Source organism: Trichoplax adhaerens, genomic scaffold (assembly GCF_000150275.1).
Source record: "Trichoplax adhaerens TRIADscaffold_1 genomic scaffold, whole genome shotgun sequence".
NCBI lineage: Eukaryota > Metazoa > Placozoa > Uniplacotomia > Trichoplacea > Trichoplacidae > Trichoplax > Trichoplax adhaerens.
The window spans coordinates 2,467,890-2,481,568 of record NW_002060943.1 but is presented as its reverse complement, the minus strand read 5'-3'; the positions used below and the strand labels follow the sequence as shown (position 1 = coordinate 2,481,568).

At 34.2% G+C, this 13,679-nt stretch overlaps 1 protein-coding gene across 1 annotated transcript; it reads left to right on the top strand.

Annotated features, from left to right (window-relative positions):
* Window positions 1–5,358: 5,358 nt before the first annotated feature.
* Window positions 5,359–11,022, top strand: TRIADDRAFT_18343 (uncharacterized protein; the record flags this gene model as incomplete). Its single annotated transcript, XM_002108491.1, has 14 exons — window positions 5,359–5,556; window positions 7,034–7,191; window positions 7,520–7,613; window positions 7,942–7,986; window positions 8,240–8,383; window positions 8,470–8,676; window positions 8,855–8,962; window positions 9,119–9,244; window positions 9,353–9,529; window positions 9,673–9,795; window positions 9,906–10,019; window positions 10,130–10,262; window positions 10,711–10,829; window positions 10,918–11,022. 14 exons carry the CDS (start codon window positions 5,359–5,361, stop codon window positions 11,020–11,022), a joined length of 1,851 nt encoding a protein of 616 aa, XP_002108527.1.
* Between the last annotated feature and the right edge of the window lie 2,657 nt (window positions 11,023–13,679).

The following is a 13,679-nucleotide window of genomic DNA, read 5'->3' as shown; positions in this document are numbered from 1 at the left end:
TGAATATTTTCTAGTCCACAGAACCCTTGAGCTGGAGAATGTGGAGCATGCACAGTTTACAGTGTACAGTACGATAAAGCTGTAAAATTGGGACAGAGTACTGTAAAATCTGGAATGGAACGGAAAGAGAGTGCGTAGTTCCTCATCGATGGAAGTACGGAAACCATTAATTAAAATGAAATGAATGAACGTCAACTTGGTGCCGACTGACCGACTGTACTGTACACTGTACACTGTACACTGTACAGTATAGGGGACCGTGGACTGAACCGTCTGGTTACTAAGACGACGGAGACTGAGACGAGTACAGTAATACGGTACAGCACTTGTTAGGGTAATATACCCACAAAAGTAAAAGCTTGAACCAGAGCAAAGTCATTTCAATACGGCAGTGCTAAAAAAAGGATGGCGATGAGGAACAACGACATCGGAATAAACATGCAGCAGGATATCGTTCGGTTCAGGTAACTTGAGCAACCTACTGGATTCATTTATGCTCTATAGAGTTGTTCTAAGTGGCTAGAAGCATATCGCCTTAAGGGTTAACTATTTGAAGCAAGGGTTCAGTATTTTTACTGAAGACAAAGTAACATTCAGATTGAACTGCATGGCAATACCTATTTTATCATCAAGTAGGCTTAGTCAAGATACTTTTATTGCACAACTGATAGACTTGATTCGTATTATAATCATGGGCAATGATTATAATTGTATGATTGATCATTTGCTACAAATTATGCCAAATGGGGAGTACCATTTTAGATCGATGCAGAGGAAACATGGTGGTACCATTCGGTATGAATGCGTACATTTGTATGCAAGGATACTGGTCTTGACAATGAATGGATTGTCAATTTGTCAACTTGTTAAGTACGAGTACTGACTGTGCCATGATGATTCCTGCGATGTGGTCCCTGTACAGTACTAACTCTTCATCTGTTACGTTGTCTCTGATCACGTTCGATGAGACAACATTGCATTTAATGTACTGATACTAAGTAGGGTTTTGTCGTTATTTTGGGATTTCATAGTATCAGCTAATGATAGCAAATCGTAATGTTCACTTGCGATCTTTATTACCCATTTCGACTGAGTCCGTATATGAGTATCAAGAAAGGAGATGATATAAATAAAGTATTAACGTTAGGTAGATGTATCAAATTGTGCGATGCAATTTCATTCATAGGCCAGGTGTAGTGTGCACTACTAATTTGCTTTTTCTCGCGCATATAGGTTGTAGATAGAATAAGCGAGCTATCATAAAAATAGCAGATTAATTATTGGCTCGAGATCGCTCTCCCAAGCATAAATAATGTCATTATGGATTTTAAGAAGTTATTGGCATTGGCTACGAAAAATCAAGTAAAAAAAGAACAACAAGTAAGCGCATCAGTAATGCGTATTACTACTATAGTATACAGTGGCTGCAACTTCAGTATCCGTTAATTTAGTATAGTGCAGATAGTATCTTAAATTTATCTACTGTACCTGTTGTTGGCGGTTTATCCCAATTGAATTATTGTCCAATGTTACAGTTTCAAAAGGAGGAAGACAAACGCCAGCTACAGGAAGAAGAAAAGAAAAAGAATCAGCAAGCAGAACCTCAGATAACGGAACATGCCATCAGAAATCATCGCATCAAACCGAAAAATCCTATCGTAGGTTAGGAGTTACTGCTTTTACATGTAATCTAATGTACCTCTCTTTTCTATCTCAAATTCTGTTGGTAACTAAGCAAGCTATAAATCAGAAAACTACTATCCGTTAAACTTTTTTCATCATTTGAAATCATATGATATTCAATAGATATAATTAATATAGAACCTGAAAGTTTACCAAGATATTGACGCCTGTACCAATAACATTTGCTATGATTGTTTGACGTGGATACTATAAAAATATTATACTACTTTATTTGCATAAATTGTAAATGCGCATATTTCTTTGATATCTGTAAGTTCATACTAACAGGATTCAGCATTTTCATGAAAACTTATCAATAAAGTAGTGTATGTTACTAAATGGCGATACATCTCATCTCCCTGTCGTTGACATCGAAATTTCTCTCGAATTGAATAGTAGGAAGAGGTGAAGCTGCAGCAGCTAAACCTGCCAAAGTAAATAGAAGCAACAATCAAACTGCCAAGTCTGATAAAACGTTGCCGCAAGATCTGAGGAACATAAAAGACCGAAAACCTACAAGTAACAAGAAAAGTAACCTTACCCCATCGACTAAGGATAGCTCAATCGCCAAGCCTTCAAAGGGAAACTCTAAAGCTATTCATTACAGTAAACCTTCAGGGGGTGAAAAAAAAATTATGAAATCAACTGGCGGTTATGATAAGACAGCAAAAGTAAACTACAAGAATAGTATTAATCGGTCTGTTGATAGTAATCATAAGCAGCCTCGTAATAAGAAAGTACCAAAACTGGATAACTATCAGAGTCTTTTACAATATGCCAAGGAACAACAGCTTAAAGCTGAAAAATCTACAGACAGTACCAGGAAAGAGTCGGATATTCGTCAGAGTGTCTATACCCACTCTGCTAATAATGCTCCAAAACCTCATAATAAAAGATTGCGGGAAGCATCCTCTATTGCAGGCGATCCTAAGGATCGATCTCGCCTTAGTCAAACAGTAAAAAATACATTGCTAAGGAAAGATAACAAACCACAAGAGAAAAAGCGGGAGGTCCTTCCCCAGAAGCATGAATACAAACCTCATAAAGATCGAATTTGTTCAAATAGTAAGAACGAAAAGATAAACCCCTTCAGTAAGGAAAAGAAGCGGCAGCCCGCATCTGCCGTCATACCTAGCCGACGTATTGCGGGAGTCTCTGAAAGAGATTGGGGTTAGTAATTGAAATAAATTTAACAATGATATACCAATATGCAAAATTACTAATTTAACATATCTGTGTAGTGTTTGTACGCAATGAGCATCTGCATGATGCTTTAATGTGGTATACTCTTAATTTTATCATTTCGTATGTATTCACGTAATTGAATAATTATTATCATAATCTTAATGTGTAGGTTCTAAAGCACGAACTATATCGCGTAAGAGGCCTCACTATGAAGAATATAATGATCTTGATGGCTTCATTGATGATTCGGAACCTTCGGAACTTCCCGAGAATAATATATCCAGCTTAATTAGTCAGATTACAGGATATAATCCAAACTCTGAAAAGTATAGTACAATTTTGACGTTTTTTTTAGTGCTTATCATTCGAAATCTAAGCATGAGGCAACGTTAACAAATTGCCTATCATTTTTCAACCTTCCACAATGTAGATATGTAATTCGAGAAAGAACGATTCGCATAGCTGAATCTAATTTTTCGCAAATACAAAAGGAAGAAGCCAGAAGGTATATGTAGTAGCATTTTATAAAGCTTGGATTGAAATTATAATACATTAAGCAAGAACTGATTATCATGCATGATATTTCAATTTAATCATTGGATATTAATCTAAAATTGTGGGAATAATTTTATATGCAAATAGCTCTAAGATTGGACGCATAGAAGATAGAATTGAGGAACGAAAGCAAAGAGAAGAAGAACTATTGGCAAAGATGAAAAAGCAGCGAAAGAATGCCCTGCGATAGTGATGTACTTATTCCAATGGATCAAAATTTTTCTTGGAAAATTCAAATCTCCGACAGATAACAAGATGGTTAAATTTAGAATCCCATATGATATTAAAACTTTAATAATATACTGTTGTCTGATGAAATCAATGAAATTAAAAAAATTTTATGTAGAATCGTATAGGATTTAGGATTGATATACGTACGTACTCCCTTATAATTGTAAGAATTTAATATGTGAAATCAAGCTACAATCCCTCTTGGGCTTATTTAGCATTTTGTATGTTGTTCGTATTCCGTGGAAAGGAATGGCAATCGAAGTCTAGAACGAAATCAATATTATTGTAATTCATATATTATTTTCACCTATGTGTATCGACAAGTCGTTGATAGATAATTTTTTGTCACCCTGTAACATGAAATGTTTATACTTAGGACCGTGACGCAAAGGATAATGAATGAATTTTATTTCATAAAGCAACCAAGCCAATTAAAAACTTTATATAAATTGACGTTAAGAAATCTAATAAGAAGTGAAAGTTGACTACAATTCGTTTATATTGTAAATTTAGATTCGAAAATGCTTGTATGATCCTGTATGGGAATGAGAATAATTGCATATAAGCTGCATAGATTTTTGTTATGCTTTACTTAGGTGTAGATTGGAGATTCTGAATAGAGAATACTGTACTTTCACTTAGCCTATCAAATATTTGGTATTGAATTGATTCTAACTAATCTTCTATTCTATTTTATCGGATGTAAGTAATGAAAGCCATATTACAGTATTTTACTATTATTTATATGTATGTCACATACATTAACTAATTATGTATAATAATTATTATTCAATCATTACATCATTTTAATTCGCAGAATCTTGGATCGTCGTTACTATCATACATGTCCCACATCATCATAGTCGATTTAGTTGTCGCGTATAGTACAGTTTATCCAGATGATCTCGATACTGTATTCAATTCTGGTTAAGACATTAGGAATTGAGCTTATTCAACTACTGCAGTCGCTTGATAGTATCGTACAATTGACTATCTTACTTTGCCATGCCACAACGGAGTCATTATAACCGATTAATTCAACTCACTGCAGTAGCATAACAGTATACTTTACGCCTAATATTCAAGGCTTCATAATCTGTGTTTTTATTCCATCTAGGTATGAAATAGTTCCTCTCTTGTATGCTATATTTTATTCTATATCTGTACTTGCAAATCAAAGCCTGTATTCGTTGTTGCATAGCGGGAGAAACCTTCTCCAGCTATTGCTGTTGATCTGATTCATATATAACACTGTATAGTGTACGAGCGTCGTACTGAGACATCATGATATTGGTTACAGTTGAATCGACTGGATCTTACAGTACTGTACGACTGCTTGCGCCACTGTACCGTACTGTACAGTACTGCATTCATACTGACGTACTGTACTGTAGATTATTGTCCACTACAGTGTACAGTGCACACCATACAGTACTGCACACTGTACCATTTATTCCGTTACGTCATTGCGCAATGCATTCAGATTTAGATAAAAAGTCAGATACCTATAATATACATATACATATATAGTATACATATATATATACATATATATATATATATAGGTATACATATTATAATATTATATGTTCATTGAAGGAAAAAATCTCAACAGCAATCAACTCAGGCACTTATTAAGTTCTAGATATCGAGTCAGAGGGATGATCTAAAACAGCAGACAACATGGCAACAACCAGTGACAAAATGAGTAAATTTGTGGATCGATTGAAAACAGTAGTTAATACTGCACAAAGTGCTGTCAATACTGCTAGAAATGTTGTGGCTGAAAATTTAATGGGAAATCCCGTCTGTCGTGAATATGAAATTATCAAGCATGTAGCTAGTGCTGGGCCTTTACTCTCGTGGAAAATTTATGATGGCATCAAGAAATCGACTAAACAGGTAGTTTATACATTAACGGTAGGATACTTCAATGAGAGAATGATGTATTTAGATCTAATCAAGAGATGCATCAAGCCTAATTGATTTTCAAAGGTTTACCTACTAGTCATTCGATCCTACTTACTATTCGTATTATTATTATTCTATCAATTGAAATGACAATTATTTACTATTTATGTTATCATAAATGATCTTTGACTACATCATTCCTTTATAAGTTCTACTGACTATAGCATACGGATTATATCGTAGGTAGATCGAATCATAACTAATACATAATGGCCGTGTATAAAATTTATGAGAACCAGTTGATTGATAGCGGGGCCTATGGAGACGCTGTGTAGTGTACGATATAAAGACAGCGTATAGTTCTCTAGGTCTTGTTCCACTCACTGACCCTTGGATCAATTTCATTTTCATTCAATACGGTAAATATCGAGACATGGCTGCACATACGGTCTACTAATCATCCCTCATGTTAGTGTCCATTCTTTATAATATGTTGTAATTAAAAACGATTAATGCCATCAACTGGCATGGAAGAGTAGCTTAGCTTGTCTACTATACTTTCAAGGATGACTTGCAGAACAATAGTAACTATGGTGCCTCCCAGCTATCATGGCTTAATGTGGATGTTATCGTCTCGTAGATTACTAAATTCTCTACTATGTTCTGTCTTACAGTAACATGAGTTCTATGATATCCCTGAGTCTTGTATCTACTATTTAAATCAGACCGGGCCATACGTTCTTGTTGGGATATTGATAACATGTACTGTATGAAACATTGCTAAACGATCGCCATTCGTGCAAAATAATTTCACTTGGAGTTTAATTAGATTGGTTGCACAATCTCGGCCTACAGATCAATTTCATGACCTAGGCAATGAACTAGGTGATTTCCGTAGTATTAATCTAACATCTCTCTAGCAAAGTAAAAGCTAGCTTAGAATTGGTAATCTATTAAGACAATAGTGTTCATGGTCTATCTTCTCCGAAAATATAGTGTACACGCGAATAAATGCAACCATTTCCCACACTAAATTCAACGATCAAATGAAACCTTTATTCAATGCAATCCTTAGGCTACTAGTCTAAATTATTGTATAATAATATTACTGCACTTGTATCAAATATTTATAAATAAAACGCGTTTGCACACTAGGTTTAACGATCAAATGAAAATGTCATTCAATGTAATCCTTAGGGTACTAGCCCGAATTATGGTCTAATAATATTACTTACTGCACTTGTATCAAATATTTACCTTGTGCTATGATATAAATTATCGATTATACTATACGAATGTGCTAAACTTGAGAGGATTATTTATAATTCACACTCATCTAAGAGCTTCACTTTCCAAAACTCTTAATGGATTTTCATCACTCGAAAATATTTTCATTCTACTCTGCTCTAGCTATTGTAAGGGCTAAGATCATCATATCTATACTAACTCTTGAATAACTTATTTGCAGCCGGTTTCAGTATTCATCTTTGAAAAAAAATCATTGGAGAAAATGCCTAAACGACAGAAAGAACAAATTTTCGATATCTTAAAAGGAGGTTGCAAGCAGTTGACCAAGTTGAGGCATCCTCGATTCCTAACAATAGAGCATGGCGTCGAAGAGTCAAGGTAATGTAACGGAAACGGAATAACCATCGCTATTAGTCATTCTCTATAGCTATGATACTTACTGCATTATTGTATATTTGTAGATAATACTTATTTTATCTAGCAGTTAGAGTAAATTTGTTAGACAAGATACTACAGTAATACCGCGTATCCATAGGATAGAAACACCATGATTGGATTGTAATAAATGTTAGCATTACTGTCTAACCTCTATCATATTGTGTACGATAATAAAGTACATTAATTTTTGTACCGTGCTTCACTGGCCTTATAGTCATGGTCAATCTTTATATACGCTACACTATTAATTTAATTTAATTTATAACAGGGAATCACTAGCCTTTGCTACCGAACCTGTATTTGCTAGTCTAGCAAACGTATTTGGAGAACACCATAATATGCCTCAGGATCATGAACTTAAGGTGTAGAATTTATTACATTTATATAAACTTATCCTAGTCTTTATGTATTGAACGAATATGAAATATGAAACTTTACTATCATATTTGTATTGCGATAAGATGCAATATATCTTTAGTGCTTACATAATGTGAATTCCATAAGTACTGGATACTATAGATGAAATATCTTAAGGAAAATATATTACAGCTACCTCACAAATTTTTGCAATGGTACTATAATATAATTCAGATTTATTGTAGTAACAAGTTTATAATAGCTACCAAGACTGCACTCATGACCCATGTAATTGAAAATGATACCTATGATGCCGATGTTCATTTGCTATAGGACTACGAATTATATGACGTAGAAAGGAAATATGGAATTATGCAGGTAAATAGCTCATTGGAGATGTTAATTGTTAATTTACATGCATCCAGGATACGTCGTTATGCTATCAGATCTGCATGTGCTATAGTTAAATTATCGTATTAATTCAAAATGTATTCTTATAGTATCTATTTGGTAATTCTTTCTGGATGTATTATTACTTGCTCAATTACAATTTTATTTAACCAAATTAAATTGAATTGAATCTACTATGAAATCTGATAAGAATTTTTCTTACAACTGTAAACCTGCTTAGTTATGTGAAGCACTAAGCTTTCTACACGAGAAAGCGTCCTTGATACATGGTAACGTAACACCAGAATCAATAGTAATTAATAAGAGTGGTGCATGGAAACTAGCTGGATTGTATTTCACAGTTACAAAGGATCATCCACAAGGAGTGGTAATGTTTATTTGGATGCTAAACCTCCACTTACTTATTTAGATCAACCAGTTTGAAAGCCTAATAAAGTCTCATTAATGTAGATTTGGGAATCCAAAAAGCATCCTTTGACGCGTCCCGAATTAAATTACCTTGCTCCAGAACGAATTACCGGTGCCCCTGGTGATAGTAATCTAGTTGCTTCCGATATGTTCTCCTGTGGCGTACTTATTCACGCACTTCATAATAATGGCAAGCCATTGTATGATTATGGAGACAATCTTACATCATATCGACGTGTTATGGAACAGGTATGATCTGCAGTAAAAAGCTTTATTCCCTTAAAACTACAACAATTACACTTTATTAAAGTTTGGTCACTTATTATTTGGATGCTGTAAAACTAAAGCAAACACATTAGAAAGAAATAACTATTGCTTTCAAGCTAATGAAAAGATACTAATTATATTCTAATATTGATCACTCAAGAATACTCATATGGCTAAACTAAAGATACCCGGGTCTTTGGCTGATCACTGTAGGGCATTAGTAAATATAGCCCCAACATCACGGATGGACGCTGACGATGTGATCAAAGTAAGATTAATATTTTTGTTTACGAAGTATAATCTATGAGATCACTTACTGCTATTTCAAGCAGGACAAAGTATTAGCTAAAGCTATTAGTGAAGATTTACGTCTAATTATCTTTCACACATTGACAAACTTCTTGCTTTCCGTTCATCTTTTTAGACTAACTTTTTTGAAGACGTAGGCGCAATTACGTTGCAATACCTGGATTCTTTATTTCAGAAAGACAATGTAGAAAAATCGCGATTCTTCAAACATGTTCATAAAGTTATTAGTAATCTTCCAAAGGTACATATAAAATAAACATGAAATATCGAATAGGAAGAGCTATGATATAGCTTAAACAAATATCGAAGCTTTACATACTAACTGAAGAATGCATTTAACACGGTTTAGCGGGTAATAGTGCAGCGTGTTCTAACTTGCCTTGTCACTGAATTAACGAATTCGGACATGATTCCGTTCGTTCTTCCAAATATCCTATTAATTGCTGAAGATCTTAGTCAAGAAGAATATATGTCTCTTATTTTTCCTCATATCAAACCATTGTTTGCATTAGAAGAACCAGTTCAGGTATTCCTTTATGGTGTAATTAATTATAGTGATTTAACTAGTATAAACAGTTATATCAATAAATTACTGCTATGAAATAATTACTTGTGTGCTATGTGTTAAAGCAAATATTTATCTCTGATCCTGCAATGTGAATGCTATAGATCCTACTAATTTTTATGCAAAAAATGGAGTTAATTCTGAAATTAACACCTACTGACGAGGTCAACTCATTCGTCTTACCGTTACTGTACAGAGCATTAGAAAGTAGCCAATACGAAATTCAGGTAAGAAAGTTACAGAAGGAGCACTTAGTGTCATTCCTAAATCATACTGCTGGAAAGCTTCAGATTATGATCTATACTACACAAATTAAAATAGCATCTTTTATTCACAGGAAATATGTTTAAGTATACTTCCCAACCACACTGAAAATATTGAATATTCATATATAAAAAATAATATCATTCCTAGAATCAAAGCTCTGTGCCTGGATACAACAGCATTATCGGTTAGTGATAGGCAAAAAATAAATAAAGCTTCGTAAGGAACAAAAATTTTATGTCGGAGATTCCTAAAACGTACAGTAAATATCTTGCTATTATCTATTTTTTCTCATAGGTCCGTATTAACTGTCTAGTATGTCTTGGAAAGATGTTGCCGATCATTGATAAATTAACGGTGATGGACTTAATCCTACCAATGCTACAAGAAATCCCATCCCGGGAAGCTGGTGTATTAATGTCAATACTGGGTAATTTATTATTATTCTTGCGAAAGTGCCTATCAACGCAATTTAGATAGAGGAATTGTATAACACAAGGAATAAATTAGAATAATTGACGATTGGAAAATGATTTATGGACAATAACCAGTAATCTAGCTAATGTCGGCATTAAATACGTTCGTGTTTTCTCACGTTTTATGAACTGCCATTTTCCATATGGATTTATTGTTAATTAATGCCTTTATACATGTATCAGCTCTTGCTGTTAGAGTTGAAGTCAGTATTACGTATATTATGAATTAACTTCCAGAAATCAAACTGGATTCAGATTTTCTTTAGCATTAGGATAGTATTTAGCAAACTACACTAACTTTTAGAATAAGTAATAAGTTTTTTAATTTATGCCAGGCAAAATTATAAGGATTTAAATTAGTTATGATAGACAATTAACTAGCGATCCTTTTTGCCAATGTAGGAATTTATAAAACTACCTTTGAGCATAAACGCCTTGGATTTGATCTGGAACACTTAGCTCGCGTGGCCATTCCATTTCTGACACCGTTGTGCATCGAATCGTGTCTCAATGCTAATCAGGTTAGAAGTCAATATAATTGACGTATTGCATTTTTTTTTAATTTTACTCAAGTGTTTTTCTGAAAGCTATCATCCTATACCATTTCAGTTTGGCCAGTATAACAATTTGTTAAAAGACATGTTTGGACGCATTGAATCTGAGCAATCTGCAAAATTGAAGCAGCTTGGCGAAATGCAGGAGGAAACTGCGTAAGAGCAATATTTGACAATTTTTATGGTATAACAATGAAGTTCGCTAGATCACAAATAAGATTCGATATCATAATATTTTTACTTAGAACAAGTATTAATATCGGAAATAACGCAAAGGACAATAAGGCTGTACAACAAATTGATAGTATGTTAAACAAATTAGAAAAATTATGGGATGGATCAGGTTGGTAAAATGTATAGGCCTTTATTGCTTAAAGATATTGCCTTGTACCATATTTTAACAAAACGAACTGTATTGCTTGTTGTAGATGCTAAAAATTTAGGAAATGTTACATCATCAAATCAGGTATTGTTTTCAGTTATACATAATTATTAAAGCTCAAGAAGTCGTTAGATTAGTAATACACTGCTAAATTAAAGAAATAATCTTACTTCTATACTAGGACCTGCCATCTTTAGATCCAATTACTTCTTCCAGTTCTGTAGCTTCTTCTTTTGTAACTAAGAATTCAACCAGTACTACGCAGTTGAATCTAAACGGATCTGAGGGCAAACTTAGTGATAAGGTTACATCATCCACAATACCACAGCAAAAAAAATCATTAAATGACTTACAGGCGCAACAAAATGAAACTAGACAAACTATGACAATGAAGCAAGGAATTTTGCAGCCGACTATGCCTGCAAATCATCCATCCTCTCCACCAGTACTTGCAAATTCTATGTCATCCGCGAAACAACAGCCATATAGCATTGCTCAGCGAAATACAAATCAGCGTAATAGTTCCACTAGTAGCACTAGCAGTAGTGAAAGATTGACAACACCACCTACTCAGCTAAGACAAAAACAAACATTGCAGCAATTGCAGTCATTGCAAAGAGAAACACAGCAAGCTTCGTTTTCTTCAGTTGGGACTTTACAACCTACGCCGGCTGGAAATCTCAGTCAAGGATCGATGCGGCTGGTTCGTCCTCAAAATCCGCAGACTTCGCCTCCAACGCAAAATAGTAATTTGCAACAAGGGTTTAGGATGCCAACGGCTAATGATACTCAAGGTAATCCACTGAATATTAATACGTCTTCAATTCCAAGCCAAGCCACAAATTTATCGAATTCAAATAATGTCTCGAGTACCGTTAATGTTAATTCATCATCAGTTATGGCAGCACCACTATCTTCAAGCGTGATGCGTCCGTCACGCCAAAATGACTCATTTGGAAGTTTTGGTATGGGGGCACCAAGACAACCGTTGACAAATCAATCTAATACTAACCGTCCGACTCTAAACCAACGATCTCAATCATTTGATCAATCATTTCGAGAACGCCCTCCCTTATTTAATACGCAAAATCAAAATTTCGCAAATCAACCAATGTCATCGAACACTTTTCAACAACAACAACAAGGTAATATCATGCCGAATCGTCCAGCTCAACATATAGACCAATTTATGATGCAGCAATTCAGCCAAAGAGGGCCAATATCATCAACTAGACCAACAAATCCCCATCAACTGCAGAATCCCAACGTAAGGCAACAATTCCCTGGTAATCCTAATCAAATGATGAATAATATGGCATCTCAACAGCAGCGGCCGTTACAACGTCCGAACATGCAGCTGCCTCCTACAGGAATGGGACCTCAGAGACCAATGCAACCCTTAATTCCCCAGTCTGCATACGGTCGTCCACCTCTACAATCAACAACGCAAACTCAACCTATTAATCAGAATGTTACTTCGCAGAACATGGTCGATTTAAAAGATATCTTTGGCTAGATAGGAAATTTTTTGCATGTTATTAAAAAACCAAAATTTGATAAAATACTAATGAATAATTTTGCGCTGACTTCAATGGATTTCTAGATTGATTTCATTCGTCTCTATATATAATTAAATATTATTATTGCTTATTTAAAGTACTGTAGTTATAAACAAATTAAAAAGACCTATTTATTCAAGTGTTGCAAGTTTTGACATATCCATATTGCAACTCCATCGAGAGAGAACTAAGTAAAATTTTTATCGGATTGTACGTTTGCAAACGATCGAATTGAATTGTCTTTACATTTAAAATTTTTATCTCGATAAATCTATCAAAATTTCAGTTACGATCATAGCTAGTTTACATGCTTTGAAAAGTTTGCTATATGCTGATGTATCACATCAACTTGATTTGAGGTAAAGCGCTATCGCTAGCGTTATACCATTACGCTACTAGAAGTAGTTCTATTATGATAGATCAGGAAATGTTACGAATTGTATTTTAAAGCTAAAATTAATACATTTCTCTATTATAGCGAAACTTTAATAGATTAATAGATTACTTGCCTAGTAATCTTTTACCTTTGCTATTTTAATATGTTCATTATAGAATTCTTATTACTCATCAGCCGTTACCATAGACGTTGATAATAATAATATTGTATGATACAAATCCCTTTTCGAATAAGATATTATAATGAAATTATTTTATGTTGGTTCAGGCGAATAAAGCAATTACGTATATAGTTTCTGCGTAAATGATTAGTCAATGATCCATAGGAGGTCTCAGACTACGATACGATTACTTTTCCAGTAATCAATCTTGCTAATTTTGAGTAATTTTTAGAACTGACTGTGGAAAGCTTTCAATCGAAATGTTTCATGCAGATAAGAAGTTCTTAAAAATGAAAACGTATTCGAACGTTAAAAGTTG